Here is a 27500-nt window from a genome sequence, read left to right as displayed (position 1 = left end):
AGTGCGGCGTGTCCTTCCTGATGAGACGCTGCTTCTCGGGCGCCCTGTCCTCGTCCTCCTCGCCGCGCTCGTCCTCCTCGTCCCGGCAGCGGATGATGTGGTCCTCGGCGAAGTGCACGGAGGGCTGCGGGGGGTCGGAGGTCAGCGAGGCCGAGGGCGCGAGCCAGAGACACGTACCTCGATGTACTCGACCTCCATCTCGTCCAGGTCCTCGTCCTCCTGGACGCGCCGGTCCTCGTGGGACGCGGCCGACAGCGTGCTGTTGGACGCCTGCGAGTCGTGGCTGTGAGTCGACAGGTCGCTGAGACGCTTCTGAGGACGCAAGCGTTTGACCCCGGTGACCTCGTGACCCCAGGATGTTTCAGTGGATCATGACTCGTCAGACAGAAGCAACAGAGACCGAGCTACAGGATCCTGAGCGTCTACTTCACAAGGTCATCACGTGATTGGATGAAAGTTGATCCAGTCGCTCTGAGCTCTGTTGCTTCTGTCTGGAGACTCTTTATTATTTACATCCAAACAAACCTTTTAATGCAGAAAATATCGAGGAAATATTCACTGGTTCAAGAACGTGATCATGTGACCAGTGATCTCACCTGAGGATCAGAGTCGTCTCTGGAGGCTTCGCTTCTTCTGTCCTCGATGACCTTCTTCATGACCTTCAGCTCGCTGGGGTGAGGAGTCGCTCGCCGCTGCAGACCCTGAAGGACGAGGACACGAGTCGAGGACATGAGTCGTGAGTCGAGGACATGAGTCGAGGACACGAGTCGAGGACATGAGTCGTGAGTCGAGGACATGAGTCGTGAGTCGAGGACATGAGTCGTGAGTCGAGGACATGAGTCGAGGACACGAGTCGAGGACATGAGTCGTGAGTCGAGGACATGAGTCGTGAGTCGAGGACATGAGTCGTGAGTCGAGGACATGAGTCGTGAGTCGAGGACACGAGTTGAGGAACGAGTTGAGGACACGAGTCGAGGACACGAGTTGAGGACACGAGTCGAGGACACGAGTCGAGGACACGAGTTGAGGAACGAGTTGAGGACACGAGTCGAGGACACGAGTCGAGGACACGAGTCGAGGACACGAGTTGAGGAACGAGTTGAGGACACGAGTCGAGGACACGAGTCGAGGACACGAGTCGAGGACATGAGTCGAGGACATGAGTCGTGAGTCGAGGACACGAGTCGAGGACACGAGTCGAGGACACGAGTTGAGGACACGAGTCGAGGACACGAGTTGAGGACACGAGTCGAGGACACGAGTTGAGGAACGAGTTGAGGACACGAGTCGAGGACACGAGTCGAGGACACGAGTCGAGGACATGAGTCGAGGACACGAGTCGAGGACACGAGTTGAGGAACGAGTTGAGGACACGAGTCGAGGAACGAGTTGAGGACACGAGTCGAGGACACGAGTCGAGGACACGAGTCGAGGACACGAGTCGAGGACACGAGTCGAGGACATGAGTCGAGGACACGAGTCGAGGACATGAGTCGTGAGTCGAGGACATGAGTCGTGAGTCGAGGACATGAGTCGTGAGTCGAGGACATGAGTCGTGAGTCGAGGACATGAGTCGTGAGTCGAGGACACGAGTTGAGGAACGAGTTGAGGACACGAGTCGAGGACACGAGTTGAGGACACGAGTCGAGGACACGAGTCGAGGACACGAGTCGAGGAACGAGTTGAGGACACGAGTCGAGGACACGAGTCGAGGACACGAGTCGAGGACACGAGTCGAGGACACGAGTCGAGGACACGAGTCGAGGACACGAGTCGAGGACACGAGTCGAGGACACGAGTCGAGGACATGAGTCGTGAGTCGAGGACACGAGTTGAGGAACGAGTTGAGGAACGAGTTGAGGACACGAGTCGAGGACACGAGTTGAGGACACGAGTCGAGGACACGAGTCGAGGACACGAGTTGAGGAACGAGTTGAGGACACGAGTCGAGGACACGAGTCGAGGACACGAGTCGAGGACACGAGTCGAGGACACGAGTCGAGGACACGAGTCGAGGACATGAGTCGAGGACATGAGTCGTGAGTCGAGGACACGAGTCGAGGACACGAGTCGAGGACACGAGTTGAGGACACGAGTCGAGGACACGAGTTGAGGAACGAGTTGAGGACACGAGTCGAGGACACGAGTTGAGGAACGAGTTGAGGACACGAGTCGAGGACACGAGTCGAGGACACGAGTCGAGGACACGAGTCGAGGACACGAGTCGAGGACATGAGTCGAGGACATGAGTCGTGAGTCGAGGACACGAGTCGTGAGTCGAGGACACGAGTCGAGGACACGAGTCGAGGACACGAGTCGTGAGTCGAGGACACGAGTCGTGAGTCGAGGACACGAGTCGAGGACACGAGTCGTGAGTCGAGGACACGAGTCGAGGACACGAGTCGAGGACACGAGTCGAGGACACGAGTCGAGGACACGAGTCGAGGACACGAGTCGAGGACATGAGTCGTGAGTCGAGGACATGAGTCGAGGACACGAGTCGAGGACAGGAGTTGAGGAACGAGTTGAGGACACGAGTCGAGGACACGAGTCGAGGACATGAGTCGTGAGTCGAGGACATGAGTCGAGGACACGAGTCGAGGACAGGAGTTGAGGAACGAGTTGAGGACACGAGTCGAGGACACGAGTCGAGGACATGAGTCGTGAGTCGAGGACATGAGTCGAGGACACGAGTCGAGGACACGAGTTGAGGAACGAGTTGAGGACACGAGTTGAGGACACGAGTCGAGGACACGAGTCGAGGACACGAGTCGAGGACATGAGTCGTGAGTCGAGGACATGAGTCGAGGACACGAGTCGAGGACACGAGTCGAGGACACGAGTCGAGGACACGAGTCGAGGACACGAGTCGAGGACATGAGTCGTGAGTCGAGGACATGAGTCGAGGACACGAGTCGAGGACACGAGTCGAGGACACGAGTCGAGGACACGAGTCGAGGACACGAGTCGAGGACACGAGTCGAGGACACGAGTCGAGGACACGAGTCGAGGACACGAGTCGAGGACACGAGTCGAGGACATGAGTTGAGGAACGAGTTGAGGACACGAGTCGAGGACAGGAGTTGAGGAACGAGTTGAGGACACGAGTCGAGGACACGAGTCGAGGACATGAGTCGTGAGTCGAGGACATGAGTCGAGGACACGAGTCGAGGACACGAGTTGAGGACACGAGTTGAGGACACGAGTCGAGGACACGAGTCGAGGACATGAGTCGTGAGTCGAGGACACGAGTCGAGGACATGAGTCGTGAGTCGAGGACACGAGTCGAGGACACGAGTCGAGGACACGAGTCGAGGACACGAGTCGAGGACACGAGTCGAGGACACGAGTCGAGGACACGAGTCGAGGACACGAGTCGAGGACACGAGTCGAGGACACGAGTCGAGGACACGAGTCGAGGACACGAGTCGAGGACACGAGTCGAGGACACGAGTCGAGGACACGAGTCGAGGACACGAGTCGAGGACATGAGTCCTCCTCCCTCCACACTCACCCTGCGCTCGGCTGCCGCGTCCTCGTCTTCGTCCTCGTCCTCCTCAGCTTTGGTCTCCTCCTGGAACTGGATGACGGAGACTCTGTTGAGGTTGCTGTCGGTCCAGCTGTCGTCCACACTGTTGTGCAGCAGGTTCTCTGAGGACACATGTGATGGTCATGAAGGATCTTCTCGACCACGTCCTGGTCCAGGGACTCACCCAGACTGGGCGAGGGCTGCTGGGGCAGCAGGTAACAGGTGAGAACCTTCTCTCCGCTGCGCTCGTCGTCCTCCGTCTGGAACTTCAGCATCGGCTGAGACTGGTTCTCGGCCAACCACATGGCCTTGAGGTTGAGGTTGGTGAGCGAGAACGGCAGGTTCTGTAGTCTGTAGAGGACAGAGAGGTCAGGTCAGGTCAGGTCAGGTCAGGTCAGGTGTCTTCACCTGTTCCCGGCCACGTCCAGCACGTGCAGCTCGGTGGCGTCGGCGAGCTCGGACGGCAGCAGCGAGAGCCGGTTGTCTCTGAGCGAGAGCACGTTGAGACCAGAACAACCTCCCAGCTCTGCAGGGATCCGGCCCAGACGGTTCCGGTCCACGTTCAGGTTGGTCAGTTTCTTCAGCTTCCCCAGCGAGCGAGGCAGCGTCTGTGGAGCACGTCAGTCACGCCTCGTCACAGCAGGGGGCGCCGGACACGTACCTGCAGCAGGTTCTCCGTCAGAACCAGCTCCGTCAGGTTCTCACACTCGCCTATGGAGTCCGTCAGCTGAGTCAGACGGTTCTGGTCCACTTTCAAGATGGACAGTTGCTTCAGGCAACCTGTGAGGAGAACATGTCATGTGACCAGACTTCCTGTTTGACTGTCCTTCCTTGACTGTCTTTCTTTCTTTCTTTCTTTCTTTCTTTCTTTCTTTCTTTCTTTCTTTCTTTCTTTCTTTCTTTCTTTCTTTCTTTCTTTCTTTCTTTCTTTCTTTCTTTCTTTCTTTCTTTCTTTCTTTCTTTCTTTCTTTCTTTCTTTCTTTCTTTCTTTCTTTCTTTCTTTCCTTACTTCCTTACTTCCTTCCTTCCTTCCTTGACTGTCCTTCCTTCCTTCCTTCCTCCCTCCCTCCCTCCCTCCCTCCCTCCCTCCCTCCCTCCCTCCCTCCCTCTCTCCCTCCCTCCATCCATCCTCTTCTTCCAACACTCATATTTCTGCCGTCTTTACCTCTTTTCTTCTCTGCTGTCTTTTTAACTCCATACTTTCTCTTCTTTTCCACAAGCAACCTCTCCCTCCTTCCTCTACAAGCCTCCTTTTTTATATTTTCCATCCAGTGCGACCTTCATTTCTACACATCAACTCTTTCCTCTCTTCTCTCCTCGTCTGTCCATCCTGATCTGCTGCAGTGGCGGCCTCTGACCAGAGGGGGCGTTTGTTCTAGTCATGACTTCCATCTACACTTGATTGAACGCTTGAGAAGATGAAGGTATGTTTGTCTTCATGAACTGGATCCATGTCACTCCCTCACCGATGCTGTCTGGGACCAGGTCCAGCAGGTTCTGTGTGAGCAGCAGGTCCGTCAGCGCCAGGAGGCCACTGAGCTCAGCAGGAAGATCCTCCAGACGGTTCTCAGACACGTCCAGACACACCAGTCTCCGCAGGTTCCCGAGCTCCTGCAGCACAAGTGTTAACGGACGAAACATTCCCACGGCCAGAGTGAGGTCTCACCGGAGGTAAGGACGACAGCTGGTTCCGGTCCAGCCACAGCTCCCTCAGGTTAGGCAGAGACCCGACCGTCTCCGGCTGGTGGAAGAAGAAGAAGAGGAAGAGGAAGAGGAAGAAGGAGAAGAGGAAGAGGAAGAGGAAGAGGAAGAGGAAGAAGATGAAGAAGGAGAAGGAGAAGAAGGGGAAGAGGAAGAGGAAGAAGAAGGAGAAGAAGAGGAAGAAGAAGAGGAAGAGGAAGAAGGAGAAGAGGAAGAGGAAGAGGAAGAGAAAGACAAAGAGGAAGAAGAAGAAGAAGAAGATGAAGAAGGAGAAGAGGAAGAGGAAGAAGGAGAAGAAGAGGAAGAAGGAGAAGAGGAAGAAGGAGAAGGAGAAGGAGAAGGAGAAGAAGAGGAAGAAGGAGAAGGAGAAGGAGAAGGAGAAGGAGAAGAAGAGGAAGAGGAAGAAGGAGAAGAAGAGGAAGAAGGAGAAGAGGAAGAAGGAGAAGGAGAAGGAGAAGAAGAGGAAGAGGAAGAAGGAGAAGAAGAGGAAGAGGAAGAAGGAAAAGAACAGGAAGAGGAAGAAGGAGAAGAGGAAGAGGAAGAAGGAGAAGAAGAGGAAGAAGGAGAAGAGGAAGAGGAAGAAGGAGAAGAAGAGGAAGAGGAAGAAGGAGAAGGAGAGGAAGAGGGAGAAGGAGTAGAAGAGGAAGAGGAAGAAGGAGAAGAAGAGGAAGAGGAAGAGGAAGAAGGAGAAGAAGAGGAAGAAGGAGAAGAGGAAGAGGAAGAAGGAGAAGAAGAGGATGAGGAAGAAGGAGAAGGAGAAGAAGAGGAAGAAGAGGAAGAGGAAGAAGGAGAAGGAGAAGAAGAGGAAGAAGGAGAAGAGGAAGAAGGAGAAGAAGAGGAAGAGGAAGAAGGAGAAGAAGAGGAAGAGGAAGAAGGAGAAGGAGAAGAGGAAGAGGAAGAAGGAGAAGAAGAGGAAGAGGAAGAGGAAGAAGGAGAAGAAGAGGAAGAAGGAGAAGAGGAAGAGGAAGAAGGAGAAGAAGAGGAAGAGGAAGAAGGAGAAGGAGAGGAAGAGGAAGAAGGAGAAGAAGAGGAAGAGGAAGAAGGAGAAGGAGAAGAAGAGGAAGAAGGAGAAGAGGAAGAGGAAGAAGGAGAAGAAGAGGAAGAGGAAGAAGGAGAAGAAGAGGAAGAGGAAGAGGAAGAAGGAGAAGAGGAAGAGGAAGAAGGAGAAGGAGAAGAGGAAGAGGAAGAAGGAGAAGAGGAAGAGGAAGAAGGAGAAGAAGAGGAAGAAGGAGAAGAGGAAGAGGAAGAAGAGGAAGAGGAAGAAGAGGAAGAGGAAGAAGAAGAGGAAGAAGGAGAAGGAGAAGGAGAGGAAGAGGGAGAAGGAGAAGGAGAAGAAGAGGAAGAGGAAGAAGGAGAAGAGGAAGAAGAAGAAGTGATCAGGGTTAAACCAGGTCCTGTGAAGGTCCATCAAGTCCAAGAGTGAAACCATGTTTGCAGCTAAACTGACCTTGAACTAAAGCATACTTGTGATCAAGAAGTGAACAATATATAAATATAAACTACAGTCGACTGGTCAGTGTTGGGTCAGAACCAGAACCAGAACCAGAACCAGAACCAGAACCAGAACCAGAACCAAGTGCGACTCTGATCCAAGATGATGACACACATACCAAGACTTCCAGGTCGTTGCTGCCGAGGTCCAGCTGTTCCAGTTTGACCAGCGAGGACACGGACCTGAGGGACATGAGACACGTATGTGAAGAGACGATAACATGTGACATTATCAACATTGACCTGTGACCTCATTCTTCTACATGTTTTATGGGAAATACTTCATACGTTTGTAATAGTTTTACAACTAACATGTAACATTTTGTGTTGTCGTTAAACTTCCGGCCTCTAGATGGCAGCAGTCGTTACGACTCGTTGTTATTGTTGTTTTGTGACACAAACATCTGGTCTGTGTGTAATGTTGTTTGTCGTGGTGATGCCTTCAAGGACAGTATTAGTGATGCCTTCAAGGACAGTATTGGTGATGCCTTCAAGGACAGTATTAGTGATGCCTTCAAGGACAGTATGGGTGATGCCTTCAAGGACAGTATTGGTGATGCCTTCAAGGACAGTATGTGTGATGCCTTCAAGGACAGTATGGGTGATGCCTTCAAGGACAGTATTAGTGATGCCTTCAAGGACAGTATTGGTGATGCCTTCAAGGACAGTGTTAGTGATGCCTTCAAGGACAGTATGGGTGATGCCTTCAAGGACAGTATTGGTGATGCCTTCAAGGACAGTATGTGTGATGCCTTCAAGGACAGTATTGGTGATGCCTTCAAGGACAGTATTGGTGATGCCTTCAAGGACAGTATTGGTGATGGCTTCAAGGACACTATTGGTGATGCCTTCAAGGACAGTATTGGTGATGCCTTCAAGGACAGTATGGGTGATGCCTTCAAGGACAGTATTGGTGATGCCTTCAATGACAGTATGTGTGATGCCTTCAAGGACAGTGTGTGTGATGCCTTCAAGGACAGTATGTGTGATGCCTTCAAGGACAGTATTGGTGATGCCTTCAAGGACAGTATTGGTGATGCCTTCAAGGACAGTATGTGTGATGCCTTCAAGGACAGTATTGGTGATGCCTTCAAGGACACTATTGGTGATGCCTTCAAGGACAGTATTGGTGATGCCTTCAAGGACAGTATTGGTGATGCCTTCAAGGACAGTATTGGTGATGCCTTCAAGGACAGTATTGGTGATGCCTTCAAGGACAGTATGTGTGATGCCTTCAACAACAGTATGGGTGATGCCTTCAAGGACACTATTGGTGATGCCTTCAAGGACAGTATTGGTGATGCCTTCAAGGACAGTATTGGTGATGCCTTCAAGGACAGTATGTGTGACGCCTTCAAGGACAGTATGGGTGATGCCTTCAAGGACACTATTGGTGATGCCTTCAAGGACAGTATTGGTGATGCCTTCAAGGACAGTATTGGTGATGCCTTCAAGGACAGTATTGGTGATGCCTTCAAGGACAGTATGTGTGATGCCTTCAACAACAGTATGGGTGATGCCTTCAAGGACACTATTGGTGATGCCTTCAAGGACAGTATTGGTGATGCCTTCAAGGACAGTATTGGTGATGCCTTCAAGGACAGTATTGGTGATGCCTTCAAGGACAGTATTGGTGATGCCTTCAAGGACAGTATGGGTGATGCCTTCAAGGACAGTATGGGTGATGCCTTCAAGGACAGTATGTGTGATGCCTTCAACAACAGTATGGGTGATGCCTTCAAGGACACTATTGGTGATGCCTTCAAGGACAGTATTGGTGATGCCTTCAAGGACAGTATGTGTGATGCCTTCAAGGACAGTATGTGTGATGCCTTCAAGGACAGTATTGGTGATGCCTTCAAGGACACTATTGGTGATGCCTTCAAGGACAGTATTGGTGATGGCTTCAAGGACACTATTGGTGATGCCTTCAAGGACAGTATTGGTGATGCCTTCAAGGACAGTATGGGTGATGCCTTCAAGGACAGTATTGGTGATGCCTTCAATGACAGTATGTGTGATGCCTTCAAGGACAGTGTGTGTGATGCCTTCAAGGACAGTATGTGTGATGCCTTCAAGGACAGTATTGGTGATGCCTTCAAGGACACTATTGGTGATGCCTTCAAGGACAGTATTGGTGATGGCTTCAAGGACACTATTGGTGATGCCTTCAAGGACAGTATTGGTGATGCCTTCAAGGACAGTATGGGTGATGCCTTCAAGGACAGTATTGGTGATGCCTTCAATGACAGTATGTGTGATGCCTTCAAGGACAGTGTGTGTGATGCCTTCAAGGACAGTATGTGTGATGCCTTCAAGGACAGTATTGGTGATGCCTTCAAGGACAGTATTGGTGATGCCTTCAAGGACAGTATGTGTGATGCCTTCAAGGACAGTATTGGTGATGCCTTCAAGGACACTATTGGTGATGCCTTCAAGGACAGTATTGGTGATGCCTTCAAGGACAGTATTGGTGATGCCTTCAAGGACAGTATTGGTGATGCCTTCAAGGACAGTATGTGTGATGCCTTCAACAACAGTATGGGTGATGCCTTCAAGGACACTATTGGTGATGCCTTCAAGGACAGTATTGGTGATGCCTTCAAGGACAGTATTGGTGATGCCTTCAAGGACAGTATGTGTGATGCCTTCAAGGACAGTATGGGTGATGCCTTCAAGGACACTATTGGTGATGCCTTCAAGGACAGTATTGGTGATGCCTTCAAGGACAGTATTGGTGATGCCTTCAAGGACAGTATTGGTGATGCCTTCAAGGACAGTATGTGTGATGCCTTCAACAACAGTATGGGTGATGCCTTCAAGGACACTATTGGTGATGCCTTCAAGGACAGTATTGGTGATGCCTTCAAGGACAGTATTGGTGATGCCTTCAAGGACAGTATTGGTGATGCCTTCAAGGACAGTATTGGTGATGCCTTCAAGGACACTATTGGTGATGCCTTCAAGGACAGTATTGGTGATGCCTTCAAGGACAGTATTGGTGATGCCTTCAAGGACAATATTGGTGATGCCTTCAAGGACAGTATTGGTGATGCCTTCAAGGACACTATTGGTGATGCCTTCAAGGACAGTATTGGTGATGCCTTCAAGGACACTATTGGTGATGCCTTCAAGGACACTATTGGTGATGTCTTCAAGGACAGTATTGGTGATGCCTTCAAGGACAGTATTGGTGATGCCTTCAAGGACAGTATGGGTGATGCCTTCAAGGACAGTATTGGTGATGCCTTCAAGGACAGTATTGGTGATGCCTTCAAGGACAGTATTGGTGATGCCTTCAAGGACAGTATTGGTGATGCCTTCAAGGACAGTATTGGTGATGCCTTCAAGGACAGTATTGGTGATGCCTTCAAGGACAACATTCGTGGACCACAGAGATTCAAGTGAGACACTCACGAGGGAAGAGACTTGAGCAGGTTTTCTCGGAGCTCCAGCGTCACCAGGTTGTCCAGACTAGAGAGGAGAGACAATCATCAGTTCATCAGTTCATCAGTCACTCAAACACACACTCACACACACACACATTCACACACACACACATTCACACACACTCACTTTCCCATGTCTTGAGGAAGACTCTGCAGCGACACCTCGTTGAGAGCCAAGTGAGCCAGAGCTCGCAGTTGAGTGAAGCCGTCCGGTAACCTGCGAAGACAGTAGAACCATCATGTGAAGAAGACAATAGAACCATCATGTGAAGAAGACAGTAGAACCATCATGTGAAGAAGACAGTAGAACCATCATGTGAAGACAGTAGAACCATCATGTGAAGACAGTAGAACCATCATGTGAAGAAGACAGTAGAACCATCATGTGAAGAAGACAATAGAACCATCATGTGAAGAAGACAGTAGAACCATCATGTGAAGAAGACAGTAGAACCATCATGTGAAGAAGACAGTAGAACCATCATGTGAAGAAGACAATAGAACCATCATGTGAAGAAGACAGTAGAACCATCATGTGAAGAAGACAGTAGAACCATCATGTGAAGAAGACAGTAGAACCATCATGTGAAGAAGACAATAGAACCATCATGTGAAGAAGACAGTAGAACCATCATGTGAAGAAGACAGTAGAACCATCATGTGAAGAAGACAGTAGAACCATCATGTGAAGAAGACAATAGAACCATCATGTGAAGAAGACAGTAGAACCATCATGTGAAGAAGACAGTAGAACCATCATGTGAAGAAGACAATAGAACCATCATGTGAAGAAGACAGTAGAACCATCATGTGAAGAAGACAGTAGAACCATCATGTGAAGAAGACAGTAGAACCATCATGTGAAGAAGACAATAGAACCATCATGTGAAGAAGACAATAGAACCATCATGTGAAGAAGACAATAGAACCATCATGTGAAGAAGACAGTAGAACCATCATGTGAAGAAGACAATAGAACCATCATGTGAAGAAGACAATAGAACCATCATGTGAAGAAGACAATAGAACCATCATGTGAAGAAGACAATAGAACCATCATGTGAAGAAGACAGTAGAACCATCATGTGAAGAAGACAATAGAACCATCATGTGAAGAAGACAGTAGAACCATCATGTGAAGAAGACAATAGAACCATCATGTGAAGAAGACAATAGAACCATCATGTGAAGAAGACAATAGAACCATCATGTGAAGAAGACAATAGAACCATCATGTGAAGAAGACAATAGAACCATCATGTGAAGAAGACAATAGAACCATCATGTGAAGAAGACAATAGAACCATCACCTGCTCACAGGGTTTCCACTGAAGTCGGCGATTTCTAGTGAGCGACAGAACTTGATGCTCTCTGGGATCTCAGTGATGTCTGTGGAGAAAGAATCATGTCATTAGATGATGAAGATGAAGATGATGATGAAGATGATGGTGAAGATGATGATGAGGAAGATGATGATGAAGATGAAGATGATGAAGATGATGATGAAGATGATGATTAAGATGATGGTGAAGATGATGATGAGGAAGATGATGATGAAGATGAAGATGATGAAGATGATGGTGAAGATGATGATGAGGAAGATGATGATGAAGATGATGATGAGGAAGATGATGATGATGATGATGAAGATGATGGTGAAGATGATGATGAGGAAGATGATGATGAAGATGAAGATGATGAAGATGATGAAGATGATGAAGATGATGAAGATGATGATGAAGATGAAGATGATGAAGATGATGAAGATGATGAAGATGATGAAGATGATGATGATGATGATGAGATGATGATGATGATGATGATGAAGATGAAGATGATGATGAGGAAGATGATGATGAAGATGAAGATGATGAAGAAGATGAAGATGATGAAGATGATGAAGAAGATGAAGATGATGAAGATGATGAAGAAGATGAAGATGATGAAGATGATGAAGATGATGAAGAAGAACATACCATTCCTGGACAGGTCTAGTTCCACCAGTTGAGTGAACGAAGCCACATCAGCAGGAAGTCTCTGGATCAGGTTGTCACTCAAACTCAGCTTCCTCAGGTTAGAGAGTCTGAAGAACGACTGCAGAGAAGAACGACTTCATGAGAGTCAAGTGATCACAACCAGGCTAAAGTGTCACCAGGACAACACAACAATGGTTCAAACAACACAACTGTGTCTGCAGAGTTTAGTATGAAGTGCAGGAGACACACAATAAAGTGTAACAACAGTGTAAACAACACACACACATTATAACATCATGTTGTGAGAGACACAATAAAATGTTACAATAGTGTGTTTAGGTGTGTGTGTGTGTGTAGGTGTGAGTGTGTGTGTGTAGGTGTGTGTGTGTGTGTGTGTTAGTGCGAGTGTGTGTGTAGGTGTGTGTGTGTAGGTGTGTGTGTGTGTGTGTGCGAGTGTGTGTGTGTGAGAGTGTATGTTTAGGTGTGCGTGTGTGAGTGTGTGTGTGTGTAGGTGTGTGTGTGCGTGTAGGTGTGTGTGTGTGTGTAGGTGTGTGTGTGTGTGAGTGTAGGTGTGTGTGAGTGTGTGTGTGTGTGTGTGTGTGTGTGTGTGTGAGTGTAGGTGTGTGAGTGTGTGTGTGTGTGAGTGTAGGTGTGTGAGTGTGTGAGTGTGTGTGTGTGTGAGTGTAGGTGTGTGTGTGTAGGTGTGTGTGTGTGTGTGTGTGTGTGTGTGTGTGTGTGTGTGTGTAGGTGTGTGCGTGTGTGTGTGTGTGTGTGTGTGTGTAGGTGTGTGCGTGTGTGTGTGTGTAGGTGTGTGCGTGTGTGTGTGTGTGTGTGTGTGTGTGTGTGTGTAGGTGTGTGCGTGTGTGTGTGTGTAGGTGTGTGTGTGTGTGTGTGTGTGTGTAACATTCCAGTACTGAGCTGATGCTACAGAGACAACATTGTTCCAGTCAAGTGAGTCCATTTAGTGTCTGCTGTCATTTCAATTAGAGCAGGAACGACAGAAAGAGCCACACACACACACACACCCACACCCACACCCACACACACACACACACACACACACACACACACACACACACACACACACACACACACACTTGTTACTACACTATCACAACACCAGAGTCATGTACTGGACAATACTACACATATATACTTGTTACTACACTATCACAACACCAGAGTCAAGTACTGGACAATACTACACATATATACTTGTTACTACACTATCACAACACTAGAGTCAAGTACTGGACAATACTACACATATATACTTGTTACTACATTATCACAACACCAGAGTCAAGTACTGGACAATACTACACATATATACTTGTTATGACACTATCACAACACCAGAGTCAAGTACTGGACAATACTACACATATATACTTGTTACTACACTATCACAACACCAGAGACAAGTACTGGACAATACTACACATATATACTTGTTACTACACTATCACAACACCAGAGTCAAGTACTGAACAATACTACACATATATACTTGTTACTACACTATCACAACACTAGAGTCAAGTACTGGACAATACTACACATATATACTTGTTACTACACTATCACAACACCAGAGTCAAGTACTGAACAATACTACACATATATACTTGTTACTACACTATCACAACACTAGAGTCAAGTACTGGACAATACTACACATATATACTTGTTACTACACTATCACAACACCAGAGTCAAGTACTGGACAATACTACACATATATACTTGTTACTACACTATCACAACACCAGAGTCAAGTACTGGACAATACTACACATATATACTTGTTACTACACTATCACAGTACATCACTATATATGTTTTGAAGACAGAGGTCAATCTAAGGACTCAAAGGTCAAACTACATGTTCAGTTCTGAGAGTGAAGCAGCAGGTCCATGAAGATCCTGCTCATGAATGCTGACCCCTGCTGCCCCCCCGCCCACTGACCCCTGCTGCCCCCCCGCCCACTGACCCCTGCTGCCCCCCCGCCCACTGACCCCTGCTGCCCCCCCGCCCACTGACCCCTGCTGCCCCCCCGCCCACTGACCCCTCCCCCCTGGTCTTCATTGTGGGTCAGGAAGACGAGATAAAGGAGGTGAGACAGTCATTCATGCAGACACACAACAGACTCCTACACTGACCCACAAACCAGTGTGTCGTTAACCAGTGTGTGTCCTTCACAACACAGTGTGTGTCCTTCAACAACACAGTGTGTGTCCTTCACAACACAGTGTGTGTCCTTCAACAACACAGTGTGTGTCCTTCAACAACACAGTGTGTGTCCTTCACAACACAGTGTGTGTCCTTCAACAACACAACATGTTCACATCAGTGTCATCAACACAAATGTTCAAACTTTATTGAAATATTTATGGACTTAATCATTTCTACATCCAAAGGTCTTTAATTATTTAATAACAGTTAATATTATATACATATATATATATATTTATATATATATATATATATATATATAAATACATATAAAATATAATATTCTAACTCTTCATGAATCTAAATCGAAATCATGTGACGCACAGACGATCATGTGACGATGTAGAAGCACATGATTGGATGTTGGATCATCACAGTAAGACTGTAATCACTGTCCTGAAACAACTTCCTGTGCCTGCCTGTGTACTTCCTGTCCCTGCCTGTGTACTTCCTGTCCCTGCCTGTGTACTTCCTGTCCCTGCCTGTGTACTTCCTGTCCCTGCCTGTGTACTTCCTGTCCCTGCCTGTGTACTTCCTGTCCCTGCCTGTGTACTTCCTATGCCTGCCTGTGTACTTCCTGTCTCTGCCTGTGTACTTCCTGTGCCTGCCTGTGTACTTCCTGTGCCTGTCTGTGTACTTCCTGTCCCTGCCTGTGTACTTCCTGTCCCCGCCTGTGTACTTCCTGTCCCCGCCTGTGTACTTCCTGTCCCCGCCTGTGTACTTCCTGTGCCTGCCTGTGTACTTCCTGTCCCTGCCTGTGTACTTCCTGTCCCCGCCTGTGTACTTCCTGTGCCTGCCTGTGTACTTCCTGTCCCTGCCTGTGTACTTCCTGTCCCTGCCTGTGTACTTCCTGTGCCTGCCTGTGTACTTCCTGTGCCTGCATGTGTACTTCCTGTGCCTGCCTGTGTACTTCCTGTGCCTGCATGTGTACTTCCTGCGCCTGCCTGTGTACTTCCTGTGTGTGTGTGTGTGTGAGACCATCAGTAATTGTGTGTTAGTGTCACACAGTAATTGTGTGTCAGTGTCACCGTCAGTAATTGTGTGTCAGTGTCACCGTCAGTAATTGTGTGTCAGTGTCACCGTCAGTAATTGTGTGTTAGTGTCACCGTCAGTAATTGTGTGTCAGTGTCACCGTCAGTAATTGTGTGTTAGTGTCACCGTCAGTAATTGTGTGTTAGTGTCACCGTCAGTAATTGTGTGTTAGTGTCACCGTCAGTAATTGTGTGTTAGTGTCACACAGTAATTGTTTGTTAGTGTCAACGTCAGTAATTGTGTGTTAGTGTCACACAGTAATTGTGTGTTAGTGTCACCGTCAGTAATTGTGTGTTAGTGTCACCGTCAGTAATTGTGTGTTAGTGTCACACAATAATTGTTAGTGTCAACGTCAGTAATTGTGTGTTAGTGTCACACAGTAATTGTGTGTTAGTGTCACCGTCAGTAATTGTGTGTTAGTGTCACACAGTAATTGTTAGTGTCAACGTCAGTAATTGTGTGTTAGTGTCACACAGTAATTGTGTGTTAGTGTCACCGTCAGTAATGTTTGTTAGTGTCAACGTCAGTAATTGTGTGTTAGTGTCACACAGTAATTGTGTGTTAGTGTCACACAGTAATTGTGCGTTAGTGTCACCGTCAGTAATTGTTTGTTAGTGTCAACGTCAGTAATTGTGTGTTAGTGTCACACAGTAATTGTGTGTTAGTGTCAACGTCAGTAATTGTGTGTTAGTGTCACCGTCAGTAATTGTGTGTTAGTGTCACCGTCAGTAATTGTGTGTCAGTGTCACCGTCAGTAATTGTGCGTTAGTGTCACCGTCAGTAATTGTGTGTTAGTGTCACCGTCAGTAATTGTGTGTTAGTGTCACCGTCAGCAATTGTGTGTTAGTGTCACCGTCAGTAATTGTGTGTTAGTGTCACCGTCAGCAATTGTGTGTTAGTGTCACACAGTAATTGTGTGTTAGTGTCAACGTCAGTAATTGTGTGTTAGTGTCACCGTCAGCAATTGTGTGTTAGTGTCACCGTCAGTAATTGTGTGTTAGTGTCACCGTCAGTAATTGTGTGTCAGTGTCACCGTCAGTAATTGTGCGTTAGTGTCACCGTCAGTAATTGTGTGTTAGTGTCACCGTCAGTAATTGTGTGTTAGTGTCACCGTCAGTAATTGTGTGTTAGTGTCACCGTCAGTAATTGTGTGTCAGTGTCACCGTCAGTAATTGTGTGTCAGTGTCACCGTCAGTAATTGTGTGTTAGTGTCACCGTCAGTAATTGTGTGTTAGTGTCACCGTCAGTAATTGTGTGTTAGTGTCACACAGTAATTGTGTGAAAAAAAAAACAGTCGACCGTCAGACGTGTGTAGTTCTGGATTTAGTGTGGTTGTTGCTCTCGTTACACACAAGGTCATGTGTAGTTGTGAGACAGGAGGGTGTGTGTGTGTGTCAACACTGTCAATCATCTTCAGTCGCACACAGAGACTCGCGGTGAAAACAAATATCTTTGCATGCGACGCTCGTTACTCCAGCCCAGGATCATCATGCAAAGTTCACTCTTACTGCGCCACTGCCATGACCCCTCCATGACCTCTATGTGACCTTTGACATAAACAACCTGAACAAGACCAGAATTACAATGTCTGTATTTTTATTATCGCCTCAGTGTGACGGAGATAAACAAGTAGATCCTGATGCACTTCAACACTCATGGACGAGGAGAAGTGACTGAGGACGAGAGGATACAGACAGTTGTGCACTTCATAGATCTAGATGTTATTACGGCGGTGACTGAGGACGAGAGGATACAGACAGTTGTGCACTTCATAGATCTAGATGTTATTACGGCGGTGACTGAGGACGAGAGGATACAGACAGTTGTGCACTTCATAGATCTAGATGTTATTACGGCGGTGACTGAGGACGAGAGGATACAGACAGTTGTGCACTTCATAGATCTAGATGTTATTACGGCGGTGACTGAGGACGAGAGGATACAGACAGTTGTGCACTTCATAGATCTAGATGTTATTACGGTGGTGACTGAGGACGAGAGGATACAGACAGTTGTGCACTTCATAGATCTAGATGTTATTACGGCGGTGACTGAGGACGAGAGGATACAGACAGTTGTGCACTTCATAGATCTAGATGTTATTACGGCGGTGACTGAGGACGAGAGGATACAGACAGTTGTGCACTTCATAGATCTAGATGTTATTACGGCGGTGACTGAGGACGAGAGGATACAGACAGTTGTGCACTTCATAGATCTAGATGTTATTACGGCGGTGACTGAGGACGAGAGGATACAGACAGTTGTGCACTTCATAGATCTAGATGTTATTACGGCGGTGACTGAGGACGAGAGGATACAGACAGTTGTGCACTTCATAGATCTAGATGTTATTACGGCGGTGACTGAGGACGAGAGGATACAGACAGTTGTGCACTTCATAGATCTAGATGTTATTACGGCGGTGACTGAGGACGAGAGGATACAGACAGTTGTGCACTTCATAGATCTAGATGTTATTACGGTGGTGACTGAGGACGAGAGGATACAGACAGTTGTGCACTTCATAGATCTAGATGTTATTACGGCGGTGACTGAGGACGAGAGGATACAGACAGTTGTGCACTTCATAGATCTAGATGTTATTACGGCGGTGACTGAGGACGAGAGGATACAGACAGTTGTGCACTTCATAGATCTAGATGTTATTACGGCGGTGACTGAGGACGAGAGGATACAGACAGTTGTGCACTTCATAGATCTAGATGTTATTACGGCGGTGACTGAGGACGAGAGGATACAGACAGTTGTGCACTTCATAGATCTAGATGTTATTACGGCGGTGACTGAGGACGAGAGGATACAGACAGTTGTGCACTTCATAGATCTAGATGTTATTACGGCGGTGACTGAGGACGAGAGGATACAGACAGTTGTGCACTTCATAGATCTAGATGTTATTACGGCGGTGACTGAGGACGAGAGGATACAGTTGATCCTGCAGTGACACTGAAGAAGGTTCACAGTGACTCGACTCTTCAGCACCAGCAGCAGGAATTGAACCGTCAACCGCTGCCTCCACATGAATCCACAACATGATCTCCTGACACACCAGAGTGTGTCGTGTTGCTACAATCGTGTCATTGTGTGTGTGTGTGAGTGTCTGTGTGTTTGTCCGTGTGTGTTCTGTGTGTGTGAGTGTGTGAGTGTCTGTGAGTGTGTCCGTGTGTGTGTGTTGTGCGTGTGTGTGTGTGAGTGTCTGTGTGTGTGTGTGTTGTGCGTGTGTGTGTGTGAGTGTCTGTGAGTGTGTCCGTGTGTGTGTGTGTGTGTTGTGCGTGTGTGTGTGTGTGTGTGTGTGTGTGTGTGTGTGTGTGTTGTGCGTGTGTGAGTGTCTGTGTGTGTCCGTGTGTGAGTGTATTGTCTGGACAGTGACCCCTGCTGAGCTTCCGTTGACCTCTTGTGTTCGCGTCAAATGAAGCATGACTCGCCTGATGTTGTGTCACCAACACACAAGCAGGAGGTGCAAGTGTGTTGAGTTTGTGTGTTGAGTTTGTGTGTCCTTCCTGTGTCTGCCGCACACAGGAAGTGTCCCACGAGGAGGAGACTATGTGGAGTATTTTCAGGGTAACCTTGATGGACAGAAGGTCAAAGTACTGTTTGAACAAAGAACTACAGAACACTAGTCAATAAAAGAACTGAGGACGAGGAGATGCATCTAGAAAGAAAATAGTGTTGTACGGGATAATATTAATACTGCAGTATTTATGTGTATACATTATGTTCTTGTATATGTTCATGTTCTATTGTGTTTATTTACAAAAAGGATATGCATGTAAGTGCTTTTATATCATTTATTTATAGGTATTTATGTGTAAAAGTATTTGTCAAGACTGAAGAATATTTACTTCTACCTCCTTTAACAATGTTGTGTTACTTTTGTGTAAATGTTTCACAGAATATTTGTGTAGTAAAACAGTTGTCAGCGAGACTTCCTGCTCACAAGATCAACACCAGTGACATCACTGGACGAGGTCAGAGGTCAGAGGCGTGTCAAGTGCACGAGTGATTCTTCAGGACAGTGTTTACATCTGCAGTGGAACCGAGTCGGATCAGGAACAAACATCAGGATCAGGAACAAACATCAGGATCAGGAACAAACATCAGGATCAGGAACAAACATCAGGATCAGGAACAAACATCAGGATCAGGAACAAACATCAGGATCAGGAACAAACATCAGGATCAGGAACAAACATCAGGATCAGGAACAAACATCAGGATCAGGAACAAACATCAGGATCAGGAACAAACATCAGGAACAAACATCAGGATCAGGAACAAACATCAGGAACAAATGTCATGTGTGTTCACACCAGGATGTGACGTGTCATCATGTAACACATAATGCTGTGTGTTTCATCAACACTTCATGAAGTATCAGGTGTTAATGTTGTGTCTTCAAGGTCAACTTTACAGTCAATATTACTCAACAGTTACTCCACAGTATTACTCCACAGAATTACTCAACAGTTACTCCACAGTATTAGTCAACAGTTACTCCACAGTTCCTCTGAAGTATTACTCTACAGTATTACTCCACAGTTACTCCACAGTATTACTCCACAGTTCCTCCACAGTATTACTCCACAGTTGCTCCACATTCACGCCACAGTATTACAACACAGTATTACTCCACAGTATGACTCAACAGTTACTCCACAGTATTACTCCACAGTATTAGTCAACAGTTACTCCACAGTATTACTCCACAGTTGCTCCACATTCACTCCAAAGTATTACGACACAGTATTACTCCACAGTATTACTCCAGTTACTCTACAGTATTACACCACAGTATTACACCACAGAATTACTCCACAGTATTACTCCACAGTTACTCCACAGTATTACTCCACAGTATTACTCCACATTTACTCCACAGTGTTACTCAACAGTTACTCCACAGTATTACTCCACAGTATTACTCCACAGTTAGTCCACAGTATTACCCCACAGTATTACTCCACATTTACTCCACAGTGTTACTCAACAGTTACTCCACAGTATTACTCCACAGTTACTCCACAGTATTACTCAACAGTTACTCCACAGTATTACTCCACAGTTGCTCCACATTCACGCCACAGTATTACAACACAGTATTACTCCACAGTATGACTCAACAGTTACTCCACAGTATTACGCCACAGTATTAGTCAACAGTTACTCCACAGTATTACTCAACAGTTACTCCACAGTATTACTCCACAGTTGCTCCACATTCACACCACAGTATTACAACACAGTATTACTCCACAGTATGACTCAACAGTTACTCCACAGTATTACTCCACAGTATTAGTCAACAGTTACTCCACAGTTGCTCCACATTCACTCCAAAGTATTACAACACAGTATTACTCCACAGTATTACTCCAGTTACTCTACAGTATTACACCACAGTATTACACCACAGAATTACTCCACAGTATTACCCCACAGTATTACTCCACAGTTACTCCACAGTATTACTCCACAGTATTACTCCACAGTGTTCCTCAACAGTTAATCCACAGAATTACTCAACAGTTACTCCACAGTATTAGTCAACAGTTACTCCACAGTTCCTCTGAAGTATTACTCTACAGTATTACTCCACAGTTACTCCACAGTATTACTCAACAGTTACTCCACAGTATTACTCCACAGTTGCTTCACATTCACGCCACAGTATTACTCCACAGTATTACTCCACAGTATTACTCCACAGTATTAGTCAACAGTTACTCCACAGTATTACTCAACAGTTACTCCACAGTATTACTCCACAGTTGCTTCACATTCACTCCACAGTATTACAACACAGTATTACTCCAGTTACTCTACAGTATTACACCACAGTATTACACCACAGAATTACTCCACAGTATTACCCCACAGTATTACTCCACAGTTACTCTACAGTATTACTCCACAGTTCCTCTACAGTATTACTCCACAGTTACCCCACAGTATTACTCCACAGTATTAGTCAACAGTTACTCCACAGTATTACTCAACAGTTACTCCACAGTATTACTCCACAGTTGCTTCACATTCACTCCACAGTATTACAACACAGTATTACTCCAGTTACTCTACAGTATTACACCACAGTATTACACCACAGAATTACTCCACAGTATTACCCCACAGTATTACTCCACAGTTACTCTACAGTATTACTCCAGAGTTCCTCTACAGTATTACTCCAGAGTATTACACCACAGTATTACACCACAGAATTACTCCACAGTATTACCCCACAGTATTACTCCACAGTTCCTCTACAGTATTACTCCAGAGTTCCTCTACAGTATTACTCCACAGTTACCCCACAGTATTACTCCGCCGTTACACTACAGCAGGGGTGGGCAATACGTCGAAGCTCTTGCGTGATTTAATAAATTATGATATAAGAAAATAGACGGATGGTTATTGCGCCGATTGGTTGACAATTTGATTGACATGCACAGCAGCCAATCAGAACTCCCGCCTCTTCCACTGAACGCACGGCAAAGTTCATATGAATCGAGAATAAAAAGAGCAAAACATGCGACAGTCATTTTACACAATTCAGAAAAACGATATAGAATTATAAGCTTGTTTTTTTTTATTAATATATCGAACAAAATAATGTTTGATCGCTTCAGGTTCTTCTCTAGAGTCACAAACATGACGTCACTTCAGGTTCTTCTCTAGAGTCACAAACATGAAGTCACTTCAGGTTCTTCTCTAGAGTCACAAACATGAAGTCACTTCAGGTTCTTCTCTAGAGTCACAAACATGACGTCACTTCAGGTTCTTCTCTAGAGTCACAAACATGATGTCACTTCAGGTTCTTCTCTAGAGTCACAAACATGACGTCACTTCAGGTTCTTCTCTAGAGTCACAAACATGACGTCACTTCAGGTTCTTCTCTAGAGTCACAAACATGATGTCACTTCAGGTTCTTCTCTAGAGTCACAAACATGATGTCACTTCAGGTTCTTATCTAGAGTCACAAACATGACGTCACTTCAGGTTCTTCTCTAGAGTCACAAACATGACGTCACTTCAGGTTCTTCTCTAGAGTCACAAACATGACGTCACTTCAGGTTCTTCTCTAGAGTCACAAACATGACGTCACTTCAGGTTCTTCTCTAGAGTCAAAAACATGACGTCACTTCAGGTTCTTCTCTAGAGTCACAAACATGACGTCACTTCAGGTTCTTCTCTAGAGTCACAAACATGACGTCACTTCAGGTTCTTCTCTAGAGTCACAAACATGAAGTCACTTCAGGTTCTTCTCTAGAGTCACAAACATGACGTCACTTCAGGTTCTTCTCTAGAGTCACAAACATGACGTCACTTCAGGTTCTTCTCTAGAGTCACAAACATGACGTCACTTCAGGTTCTTCTCTAGAGTCACAAACATGACGTCACTTCAGGTTCTTCTCTAGAGTCACAAACATGACGTCACTTCAGGTTCTTCTCTAGAGTCACAAACATGACGTCACTTCAGGTTCTTCTCTAGAGTCACAAACATGACGTCACTTCAGGTTCTTCTCTAGAGTCACAAACATGACGTCACTTCAGGTTCTTCTCTAGAGTCACAAACATGAAGTCACTTCAGGTTCTTCTCTAGAGTCACAAACATGAAGTCACTTCAGGTTCTTCTCTAGAGTCACAAACATGACGTCACTTCAGGTTCTTCTCTAGAGTCACAAACATGACGTCACTTCAGGTTCTTCTCTAGAGTCACAAACATGACGTCACTTCAGGTTCTTCTCTAGAGTCACAAACATGACGTCACTTCAGGTTCTTCTCTAGAGTCAAAAACATGACGTCACTTCAGGTTCTTCTCTAGAGTCACAAACATGACGTCACTTCAGGTTCTTCTCTAGAGTCACAAACATGACGTCACTTCAGGTTCTTCTCTAGAGTCACAAACATGAAGTCACTTCAGGTTCTTCTCTAGAGTCACAAACATGACGTCACTTCAGGTTCTTCTCTAGAGTCACAAACATGACGTCACTTCAGGTTCTTCTCTAGAGTCACAAACATGATGTCACTTCAGGTTCTTCTCTAGAGTCACAAACATGACGTCACTTCAGGTTCTTCTCTAGAGTCACAAACATGACGTCACTTCAGGTTCTTCTCTAGAGTCACAAACATGACGTCACTTCAGGTTCTTCTCTAGAGTCACAAACATGACGTCACTTCAGGTTCTTCTCTAGAGTCAAAAACATGACGTCACTTCAGGTTCTTCTCTAGAGTCACAAACATGACGTCACTTCAGGTTCTTCTCTAGAGTCACAAACATGACGTCACTTCAGGTTCTTCTCTAGAGTCACAAACATGAAGTCACTTCAGGTTCTTCTCTAGAGTCACAAACATGACGTCACTTCAGGTTCTTCTCTAGAGTCACAAACATGACGTCACTTCAGGTTCTTCTCTAGAGTCACAAACATGACGTCACTTCAGGTTCTTCTCTAGAGTCACAAACATGAAGTCACTTCAGGTTCTTCTCTAGAGTCACAAACATGAAGTCACTTCAGGTTCTTCTCTAGAGTCACAAACATGACGTCACTTCAGGTTCTTCTCTAGAGTCACAAACATGACGTCACTTCAGGTTCTTCTCTAGAGTCACAAACATGACGTCACTTCAGGTTCTTCTCTAGAGTCACAAACATGACGTCACTTCAGGTTCTTCTCTAGAGTCACAAACATGACGTCACTTCAGGTTCTTCTCTAGAGTCACAAACATGACGTCACTTCAGGTTCTTCTCTAGAGTCACAAACATGACGTCACTTCAGGTTCTTCTCTAGAGTCAAAAACATGACGTCACTTCAGGTTCTTCTCTAGAGTCACAAACATGACGTCACTTCAGGTTCTTCTCTAGAGTCACAAACATGACGTCACTTCAGGTTCTTCTCTAGAGTCACAAACATGAAGTCACTTCAGGTTCTTCTCTAGAGTCACAAACATGACGTCACTTCAGGTTCTTCTCTAGAGTCACAAACATGACGTCACTTCAGGTTCTTCTCTAGAGTCACAAACATGACGTCACTTCAGGTTCTTCTCTAGAGTCACAAACATGACGTCACTTCAGGTTCTTCTCTAGAGTCACAAACATGACGTCACTTCAGGTTCTTCTCTAGAGTCACAAACATGACGTCACTTCAGGTTCTTCTCTAGAGTCACAAACATGACGTCACTTCAGGTTCTTCTCTAGAGTCACAAACATGACGTCACTTCAGGTTCTTCTCTAGAGTCACAAACATGAAGTCACTTCAGGTTCTTCTCTAGAGTCACAAACATGAAGTCACTTCAGGTTCTTCTCTAGAGTCACAAACATGAAGTCACTTCAGGTTCTTCTCTAGAGTCACAAACATGACGTCACTTCAGGTTCTTCTCTAGAGTCACACACATGACGTCACTTCAGGTTCTTCTCTAGAGTCACAAACATGACGTCACTTCAGGTTCTTCTCTAGAGTCACAAACATGACGTCACTTCAGGTTCTTCTCTAGAGTCACAAACATGACGTCACTTCAGGTTCTTCTCTAGAGTCACAAACATGACGTCACTTCAGGTTCTTCTCTAGAGTCACAAACATGAAGTCACTTCAGGTTCTTCTCTAGAGTCACAAACATGACGTCACTTCAGGTTCTTCTCTAGAGTCACAAACATGACGTCACTTCAGGTTCTTCTCTAGAGTCACAAACATGACGTCACTTCAGGTTCTTCTCTAGAGTCACAAACATGACGTCACTTCAGGTTCTTCTCTAGAGTCACAAACATGACGTCACTTCAGGTTCTTCTCTAGAGTCACAAACATGACGTCACTTCAGGTTCTTCTCTAGAGTCACAAACATGACGTCACTTCAGGTTCTTCTCTAGAGTCACAAACATGACGTCACTTCAGGTTCTTCTCTAGAGTCACAAACATGAAGTCACTTCAGGTTCTTCTCTAGAGTCACAAACATGACGTCACTTCAGGTTCTTCTCTAGAGTCACAAACATGAAGTCACTTCAGGTTCTTCTCTAGAGTCACAAACATGACGTCACTTCAGGTTCTTCTCTAGAGTCACAAACATGACGTCACTTCAGGTTCTTCTCTAGAGTCACAAACATGAAGTCACTTCAGGTTCTTCTCTAGAGTCACAAACATGACGTCACTTCAGGTTCTTCTCTAGAGTCACAAACATGAAGTCACTTCAGGTTCTTCTCTAGAGTCACAAACATGAAGTCACTTCAGGTTCTTCTCTAGAGTCACAAACATGACGTCACTTCAGGTTCTTCTCTAGAGTCACAAACATGATGTCACTTCAGGTTCTTCTCTAGAGTCACAAACATGAAGTCACTTCAGGTTCTTCTCTAGAGTCACAAACATGAAGTCACTTCAGGTTCTTCTCTAGAGTCACAAACATGAAGTCACTTCAGGTTCTTCTCTAGAGTCACAAACATGACGTCACTTCAGGTTCTTCTCTAGAGTCACAAACATGACGTCACTTCAGGTTCTTCTCTAGAGTCACAAACATGACGTCACTTCAGGTTCTTCTCTAGAGTCACAAACATGAAGTCACTTCAGGTTCTTCTCTAGAGTCACAAACATGAAGTCACTTCAGGTTCTTCTCTAGAGTCACAAACATGAAGTCACTTCAGGTTCTTCTCTAGAGTCACAAACATGACGTCACTTCAGGTTCTTCTCTAGAGTCACAAACATGACGTCACTTCAGGTTCTTCTCTAGAGTCACAAACATGAAGTCACTTCAGGTTCTTCTCTAGAGTCACAAACATGACGTCACTTCAGGTTCTTCTCTAGAGTCACAAACATGACGTCACTTCAGGTTCTTCTCTAGAGTCACAAACATGAAGTCACTTCAGGTTCTTCTCTAGAGTCACAAACATGACGTCACTTCCATCATAGTTAAGCTGCAGCTTCAATGAAAGCAACAAATGCTGGTTTTCCTCATGATCACGTGATCGAGGAAACATCCTTAAAACACTTGTATTAATACAACATCACATGATGACCATTTGTAAATGACCTTGAAATGATCTCAGGAATATAATAAGAATATAATAAGAATGTAATAAGAATGTAATAAGAATATAATAAGAATATAATAAGAATATAATAAGAATGTAATAATAATATAATAAGAATATAATAAGAATGTAATAAGAATGTAATAAGAATATAATAAGAATATAATAAGAATGTAATAAGAACATAATAAGAATATAATAAGAATATAATAAGAATATAATAAGAATATAATAAGAATATAATAAGAGTATAATAAGAATATAATAAGAATATAATAAGAATATAATAAGAATGTAATAAGAGTATAATAAGAATATAATAAGAATATAATAAGAATGTAATAAGAGTATAATAAGAATATAATAAGAATATAATAAGAGTATCATAAGAATATAATAAGAATATAATAAGAGTATAATAAGAATGTAATAAGAGTATAATAAGAATATAATAAGAATATAATAAGAGTATAATAAGAATGTAATAAGAGTATAATAAGAATATAATAAGAATATACTGATCAACAGTTTTATTCTCTAAACTTCATCTGAAGATGTTTTAAAATGTAATTAATCCACTTGTGTGATTCATATCAGACATGTTTAAAATTAACAAATATAAACTGTTAGTTTGAATTCATGTTTTCATTTGTTTTTGTTTTTTCATGATCACAGAAATGGAGAAACTTAAGTCTTTCTTCATTTGAACATGATGACATCTTGAAAGCATGGAAAGGGATGAACCCGCCTGAATTCTTTGTTGATTTTGATGAACAAGGAAAAGGGTTTGAATTCGTGTCAAGAACAGATTCTTACACATGAATTTTTTTGTGCATCATTTGGGTTCAAATTAACATTTTTAGTAGGAAATCAATGCAATTCTTCGTACATATGAGTCTGAACTTCAGTGGAGGATGAGATTCAACACAGGCTTAGCTTAAGACCAGATCTCATGGACTTCATGGACTTCATGGACCTCATGGATCTCATGGACTTCATGGATCTCATGGATCTCATGGATCTCATGGATCTCATGGATCTCATGGACTT

At 45.2% G+C, this 27500-nt stretch overlaps 1 protein-coding gene across 14 annotated transcripts in view; it reads right to left on the bottom strand.

Annotated features, from left to right (window-relative positions):
* The window catches only part of scrib (scribble planar cell polarity protein), a 106175-nt gene that overhangs the window by 71305 nt on the left and 7370 nt on the right, over positions 1–27500 (bottom strand). For all 14 annotated transcript variants that reach the window (XM_087788413.1, XM_087788400.1, XM_087788404.1 and 11 more), the window contains exons 3-16: positions 12147–12264; positions 11481–11559; positions 10298–10387; positions 10139–10195; positions 6841–6904; positions 5196–5270; positions 4996–5140; positions 4191–4309; positions 3938–4137; positions 3714–3880; positions 3515–3651; positions 597–701; positions 178–312; positions 1–124 (exon numbers count right to left, since the gene is read on the bottom strand). The exon at positions 1–124 is cut by the window's left edge and continues 284 nt beyond it. In XM_087788413.1, the coding sequence (XP_087644539.1) occupies positions 1–124; positions 178–312; positions 597–701; positions 3515–3651; positions 3714–3880; positions 3938–4137; positions 4191–4309; positions 4996–5140; positions 5196–5270; positions 6841–6904; positions 10139–10195; positions 10298–10387; positions 11481–11559; positions 12147–12264 (1615 nt within the window). The remainder of the gene's footprint in view (positions 125–177; positions 313–596; positions 702–3514; positions 3652–3713; positions 3881–3937; positions 4138–4190; positions 4310–4995; positions 5141–5195; positions 5271–6840; positions 6905–10138; positions 10196–10297; positions 10388–11480; positions 11560–12146; positions 12265–27500) is intronic.

This window comes from Callionymus lyra, chromosome 4 (genome assembly GCF_982586985.1).
Source record: "Callionymus lyra chromosome 4, fCalLyr1.hap1.1, whole genome shotgun sequence".
NCBI lineage: Eukaryota > Metazoa > Chordata > Actinopteri > Syngnathiformes > Callionymidae > Callionymus > Callionymus lyra.
This window is presented reverse-complemented; position numbering and strand designations above follow the sequence as displayed.